This window comes from Sinocyclocheilus anshuiensis, unplaced genomic scaffold, assembly GCF_001515605.1.
Source record: "Sinocyclocheilus anshuiensis isolate Anshui unplaced genomic scaffold, SAMN03320099.WGS_v1.1 scaffold188, whole genome shotgun sequence".
Taxonomy (NCBI): Eukaryota; Metazoa; Chordata; class Actinopteri; order Cypriniformes; family Cyprinidae; genus Sinocyclocheilus; species Sinocyclocheilus anshuiensis.
In genome coordinates this window covers 1,225,631-1,233,491 of record NW_015555768.1, presented here as the reverse complement: position 1 = coordinate 1,233,491, position 7,861 = coordinate 1,225,631, and the positions used below count along the sequence as shown (strand labels likewise).

Genomic DNA, 7,861 nt, shown 5'->3' with positions numbered 1-7,861 from the left:
ATATTTGAACAAAAAGAGTAATCTTCAAGGGAATACAAAAAAAGAGAAGCTGTATAGCTGTAGTGATATTGTGTTTATTTCTCTCAAATGTTTCTTCAGACAGGCATTTCTCCTGAACTACTGCGCACGGACGTCACAACACGCCTTAACAGTGTAAAACCATTATTGTTGACAATTGAAATATAACAATTATTTTCTCTATTACAAAATACCCTGCTATTCACTGAGATACAGTAAATCGAGTGAGACGTCATTAGTGTCCTCCACCACTAGAGGGCAGAGCTGTAGTGATACATTTAATGCTTAATCTAAAGTGAAGTTATAACACACAATGTGATTTACAGTCAGTGATGAAGGAACATCTTAAAAACATGTGACATCTGTATGAACAACATTTCACATTAGAACTGACTGCTCACGTCAATTCTAGACGTTGTCTGTATTTTCTATCCCCTTAAATTAGAAACTAAAATAAAGAAAATGTTATCCAGCATAAAATACCAAAAAACAACACTTGCAACAAATAGCTCAAAAACTGAGCAGAAAAATCAAGAAAATCAAGAAGTGTTGTATATGATAGATATTTTCCCTCACTGTACTTTAGAGCTAAATATACCATGACATCTCATTGACAGTGACTATTGAACTATTGAAAATGTGTCTCATCTTTGGTTCAAATAATACATAACAAAAGTGCACCCAGTAATTCTTTTTTTCATTTGATGTTGCACTGACAGCCTTATTGGACTTACAGTACACTGATATTTAGCAATGTGGATGCAGCATCATGCTAAAGCTAAATGCACTAGTCACACTCATCAACAATAAATGAATCCTGTGAGCGACAGTATCAGAAAACAGGTGCATTTTCACAATAAAGTAATTAGTATTATATCTGGTGATTACATCTGGTCATGTGATGTCCATGTAAAAAGTAAAATAGCTTTTATTAAGCTACCAATATGGCTGGAGTCTTTATTTAATGTTTTTCAAAAATAATAATAATTTCTTTAGGGTTGCAACGTTTTTAATGGGGGAAAATTACTGAGTGCACCTGTAAAGGTAAACCCTTAAAGAACACTTTTGATATATGAAAAATTGAATTTGGTTATATTCATCAATATCCGGATAGATGTAATTTGCTGATACACAACAGAAGAACCATAGGCCTACATGAGCATGTGTCTTGCATAACGTTTGTATAAATCAATATGATGCAGGATTATGCACAAGAGCCTTCAAAAATGAATCAAATATTCTTTTCAAAGTGGCATGTGTATTTTAAAGGTTAAAGGCACAATATGTAATTTTAGCTGCTGCGTATTCAAAATAAACAGAGGCAAAGGCATAGTTTGATGACGCCGTGACTGAGTGTGGAATCATGGGAGTTGTCGTCTTCATCCCCACAGCCGATGCAATCCGATGGGACTCGGGCAGAAATCATGTTCATGGATGAGCTAATGATTTATTAGCGTAGTAGAATGAAGCAGGGTGAGGCTGAAAGCCGTCGAAGCGAAACGAGGCCGCTGAACGAGCGTGACACACGGCTCGAAAGCAGCGGAGCTTTTATTATGCCACAGTCGACCGCTTCCGCTCCTTCCGGTCGTGCGTATGTGGGGAAAAAAAGCAGTGCTGTTTTACCATACTATACTAGATACATTTGAAAGTTCTGTTATTATGCTACTCTGTGCGGTCGTCACCTGTCTAATAAAACGCACAACATATTAAAGCGTCTTTGGTGTTTCCATGTTTTCTACTAAACAAAACCAGAAATCGAGGGGTTATGATGTCATTGGCAGACGACACACTATGGACACGCTCCGTGTCACTAGTTAAAATTGCTTATTTCTCTGGATTTAAACATTCTTCTAAACATTTGGGATAATGTAAGTACACAAGTCAGCAAAATACATAACACTGTTCTAGTGGTTTTTGGATATTTTAATAAAATAATCTTACATATTGTGCCTTTAATTCATCTATGAGGAGAAAAACAACATTGATTCTTTTTAAATGTTCATTCAATTCAGTTCTCATTCTCCACACACACTTAGAATTGTGTGAATATTGAGTTTGGCAACATGTTTAACTGAGAACTGAAGCAATCTCTCGGTAATCAAAACGGCAAGCGCATGATGAGATACAAAGCATAGAATGGCCCCATCATTGTTAGCAATTGGTGAATGTCTGTAAGTAAATGTCAGGCATTTGAACCACATGATCGTTATAGTCTAATGATCTTTTTTTTTCAATCAAATATGAAATACATTTTCAGACAGTGCTAATAAACACAGCCATTTTCACACACTCCTCCATAAATATTTAACAATGAAAGAATAAATAAGCACAGCTGCGCAGTTGTGTTCCAGATATTAATTGCACATGACAGCTAATTAGTTAGCAGAAACAGCCAGTTCATAGCACCTGGCAGGTTTGGTTTAGATTTTATTTTCATTACAATGCAGGTGATAAAATGTGACAAGCTGAAGACAAATGAGAGCAACGAGTGCGTGTATGTCACCTTCTCACACCTGTGTATTTTTAGAAGTGAGAAAACTAGGAAAAAACTCCCTGCTAGCACCAAAATATCATGCAAACGTTCCATGCAAAAACTCCAGAATCTGATGGCATGTGACTTCATTTGATATGTGGGAGGCTATATAAATAGTGTTGATCTGTGTTAGTGTATTAGCTTGCTTAGTGCTGATATAGAATGAAGAAATTATATGAATTATTAACACATTGGCATGCTTAACGTTGAATTAGTTTCAGAAAATACAATGCAATGCAAAACCATAGAATGTGTTTTGCTGCCCACGTCTGTTGGATGTCTAACAAATCACAACTGCAACCAAGTGTCCTTTGCATTGAAGGGTACAATCTAAAAATACATATATCTTTCACAATGACAAATCAATAATACATACTTGTCATTTATGTACAACACAGTACATATACTGTTTAAAATGTCTCTTCTATCTACTTTCTGTTGTGCAGCTACCACATGTACGTTTTTGAAGTGTCTATCTGTGAGTTCTGTGGGTCAACGGTGCCCTCTTTTTCTTTTTCCGTCTCATTCTCCCAGAGGTTAATAAGTGGTGGGTAGAGTTCGTTCAGAGGAATGGAAGTGGTGTGCTGCATGTATTTCTTAAGAGAGTGGTGACAAGATTTCTGCTTCATGCGCCATCCCATGTAGAACACCAACAGAGCCATGATGCAGATGGCGAACATTGAGCCCATGACTGCTGCAAGGGCTACGTTGTTTGGCTGGGCAACCATTTCCACGGCAAAGCTGGCTTCTTTGGTGGTCACGTTGATACAAGAGTGCTGGGTCTGCTCAGTGCCAGCCATGGTCAGGCAAACTTGGTATTCCGTGGAAGGTAGAAGGTGAGTAAGGTTGTACTCTTGGACATCTATAGGGACCATCGCCGTGTAGCTGATCTGCGGGTTGTCGATTTTTACTGTAGCGCTGAGCCACTTGGGTTGTGACACTTCATGGCTGGAGGATGCAGCAGATGGGTGCACCTTCCATTCGAGCACCACAGACTGGGCATGGATGATTTTTGCCAGGATTACTAAGGATCCAGTGGTGTTCACCACCCCTTGATGACCTCCAATAGGGTGTCCACCATGCCAGTTGCTCCTATTCACATAAATAGAGACACTTCGGGTGTCGGCTCCCTCTGCATTCCAAGCAACACAAGTGTAGAGACCAGCATCCTCGGGTTCGACATGTGGGATCTCTAGAGCACCTTGGTCTTGCATCCGATGCTTCTTCGGCATTCCTCCTCCCTCATTCGAGGATGGTGAAACAGCTTCAGAAGTGACTTTGTCCCCGGTGGGTGTCACCCAGTAAAACTGAGGTGCTGGATCTGCCACGGCCCAGCAGTTGAGTGTTAGAAGCTGTCCTAAGGTGACGTTGAGCTGTGGAGGGAAGGCATGCTGAGAAATTAGAGGCAGGCAGGTGTTGCTTGCCCCATTCCAACTTGCAAACACCACTTCCTGAAGGGATTGGCCAACAAGATGTGGTGGGGAGCCACAAAGAGTTATTTGGGGCTCCAGAACTTTGAGGCTTGATTGGTTGCCCAGGATGGGCCCCCAGTTGGCGAGACAATCGCACCTGAGTGGGTTGCCATAAAGACTGATTTCATCCAGACTGGGGAAAGCAGATAAAATCTCATGGGGCAAAAGCATGAGGTTGTTATTGTGGATCAGTAAGGTGCGCAAGCCACGCATTTTCAGGAAAGCAGCTCGGTCTATGAAGAACAGGTGAGGGCTGTTGTAGAGCTCCAATTTGGCCATTTGTGGTAAGTTAGAGAATGCGCCCCTCTCAACCGCCACAAGTTCCTCCATGTTGTTCAGACTGAGTTCCTCTAAGTGGGGAAAGTCTCGGAAGTCACCTTTCTGTATACGGATAATGGGATTCTTGTTAAGGTCGAGAAACTTGAGGCTCGGTAGAACACGCAGGGCTTTCTTTGGCACAGCCGTGAGCTTGTTATCGAAGAACGAGAGACTCTCAAGGTAGTCTAATCCCTGGAAAGCACCCTCTGGTATTTCCCTGAGCCCCATTCCTGCGAGAACCAGACTGTGCAATTTAGAGAGGGGGTGGAAGTTCATATCTTGCAGTCCAAGAATGGGATTTTCCCCTATCATTAGGATCTCAAGGTTGGGTAGAGACTCAAACCAATGGCTATCTATCGCCATAAGCTTATTAGAGTTAAGGTGAAGCCTCAACAGGTTCCCCAAGCCTGAAAATGCATTAGGACCAATAGAAGATATCTGATTATGATTAATATAAAGCTCCTCTAAGTTGACTAGATCCTTTAGACACATATCAGGTAGCTCTTTAATTTGGTTTTCCTCAAGGTAAAGTGTGACCAGTTGGGTTAGGTTACTCAAGCCAACGTCATGGATTTGTGTGAAGTGGTTCTGGGAGAGATCCAGTTCCGTGAGGTTTACCAAGCTCTGGAGTTCTGAGGTTACCCTGGAGATATTGTTGCTCTGAAGAAGCAGCACCTGAGTATCGACTGAAATATTCCATGAGATTTTGCTCAAATGGAGTTCGTTGCAGTCAACAGTCTTGGCTTGATGGTAGACCGACTGAGGTGTGTACCATGGGCGGGTCTCGCAGACACACTGGGCAGGGCAGAAGGGAACTGCAAGGGAACAGCGGCACATAGCCAAAACGAAACAGACTGTGAGCAGTGAAGTGGAAATGGCAGTTCTCTCCATATTGAGGATCTCTAGAGTGTTGCGCCCAGTAGGTAGTTGACAGTTGGAGGGAAGATTGCTACAAAATGGAAGACAGGAATTTTCTCATCCAGCCCTGCAAAATGAAAAAGAAAGAAGACTTATAAATCATGCAGATTATATGATGCTAGTCGAGTGCAAATGACATTAACGGCAACTTTAGATGTGATATTTATTAGCATCAGTTCCAGAAGGCATATTAAACATAAAGACAGCAATTTCTGCTCTCCTTAAGATCACACAAAACAAATCAAAGCATCATTTTTTGCAATGACTAAATATCCAGAATTGACATTTTTAATATTCTACACTTCGTTTCCCTGCCAGTGCTCAGAGATCCCTCTGATAATTGATTATTCAGTCATCTCTCTTTCTAGTCAAACAGGGAGCAATTGTTAGCGACTATGCAGGATCATTCCGGCCTGCATGCAAAAATACACCTGCCAAGCACAGGCTCCGACAAACACATGAAAGGAGCCACACATCAAAGCCTGAGTGTGCTGCACCGTACGTCTCAATACCATCTTCCTGTAAATGTAAGTGCGCCTGGAAGAATTGCACAATCTTGTAACTTTTGAGTGTAACAGCTCTCAGAGGGGCTGTAACTGTACAGGGGAAAAGCCAAATGAACACCAATGCAATAAAACAGATTCCAAGCACTTTATCACACTCTAAACATCCAACGGACAAAATATCTCCAGGCCAGAGGCATTTGAGATCTCAGGAACATATTTTAGCCTCAAGCATTTTGGCTACTATCGAATTTGTTTAGCACCACCTGACACATATTCAATCTTCTGCAAAAACCAAGGCATTTGGAGTGAAAACAACCTACATACAAGAATGCACAGTGGCGTTTGTCTTCATCTTTTTTTCAATGTCAAAAAAAAAGTGATATACCCTGAGTTCAAACAGGAGCCTTTAGTGATGGACTACTGTTTGATCTCCCACTATGCCAGGGTCTGTAATGCATCGCTCCCCTGATTGCCACTCAGTGCTAATGAGCTGAATTTAACCGGCAGGAGGTGCAAGAGAAGAACCGAAGACTGTGAGCTGTTAATAGGTCTTACAGCATGACTCACACAGACACTAAACTACAAAAATCTAAAAGTGCTACCATATGTTTTCACAAATCCTTAAATGAAGATGAAGATCAACAGAATTAATTAGAACAAACAGCAATACTGAGTTTAGAAGATTCTTGATGGTGGTTCTCAACTGGTAGGTCATAGAATTATACTGATGGGAAAAAAAGAAAAAAACTCATCATATACTTGTGTATAGTTAGGATAGACAGATAAATAGACTTACCAATTTTTTAAGGCTGTGTTTTCGATCAAACTCTACAATATGTTGACACAAATTCATCTGTAACTTGTAGTGTCATTGTAGTTCAAATATAAAGTAACGCAAATGTCATGGGTTTGATTCCCAAGGAATGCATGAACAGATTTAATCAGTTCAGTTCATGGAATCAGAGTCAAAAGCATAAATGCAGAAGAAGCTAGTCAAATGCCAACAAGGACAGGTTGTGTGACATGCCCTCATCCTTGAAAATGATGAACGAAATATTCATTATTAAACAAAATATAACCGAGACTAATTTGTTTTGAGTGGTGAATTATTGGCTCACTGTAATGTTAATACACTCTGTTTTTGGTCACCACTTGATACCCAATCTAATATCTGGGTCCAGAAGAAAAAACAATTGAGAACCACTGATATGACACATTTCAAATGAAAGCTGATAAATGACGGCGTACTGAGCGGATGGAAAGTGACATTTATATAGTGAACCATGTGTAACAACAACTTTGTTCAAAGCACATCACTGAGAGGAACAAAGTTTTGCCTCTCACAAATCACACATCCTGACTGCACATTAGAATAGATCCAGTGATGCAATGATGCGCAACTTCCCTTTCTGTTATGTCACATGCAAAACACTAAGGACAGGGATTTTGTGTGCCTGATTCAATATTGAACATCTGTTTTACTAACTGCTCATCCGACCTTAACACAAACTTACTGTGGTGAAACCATGGTAATAAACATTGATTTGCACATATTTCCCTATATATTAACAATCAATATATTAAATTATTTCATGTATTAAATAATTGTGTGCACTTCAGTAACTGTCTGGTTTGGCTCAGCTACAAAATCAAATATCAGAAGACTACAGTGGACTGTTCAGACTGCTGAAAGGATTATTGGTGCTCCCCAGCCCACCCTTCAAGAACTGTATATCCAGAGTGAGGAAAGGAGCTCAGAAAATCCCTCTGGATCCCTCACATCCAAGCCATCTCCTTTTTGAACTCTTACCATCTGGCTGGCGCTACAACTGAACTGCCAGGCGCAAGTAAAGTTTCTTCCCCCAGGCAATCTACCTCATGAAGAGTTAAATGTTCTCTCCTACTGTTCAATAAAAAGATGTGCAATACCACTTTTATTTACTCTACATCTTATTCCATTCCTTGTAAATTCTATTCTTTTCGATCTAGACACCACAACTGTACAGTACATACAAATTTGTCTATTTCTGTTTATATATATATATATATATATATACATACATACATACATACATATGTCTATTTTGTTCATATAT

The 7,861-nt window shown here is 40.2% G+C and overlaps 1 protein-coding gene across 1 annotated transcript in view; it reads right to left on the bottom strand.

The window, feature by feature from the left end:
• Positions 1–2,365: 2,365 nt before the first annotated feature.
• LOC107674375 (leucine-rich repeat neuronal protein 1-like) overlaps positions 2,366–7,861 on the bottom strand; it is a 17,750-nt gene continuing 12,254 nt past the window's right edge. Inside the window, exon 2 of the mRNA XM_016468339.1 lies at positions 2,366–5,326. Within this exon, the coding sequence (XP_016323825.1) occupies positions 2,998–5,232 (2,235 nt within the window). The 5' untranslated portion in view covers positions 5,233–5,326 and the 3' untranslated portion in view covers positions 2,366–2,997. The remainder of the gene's footprint in view (positions 5,327–7,861) is intronic.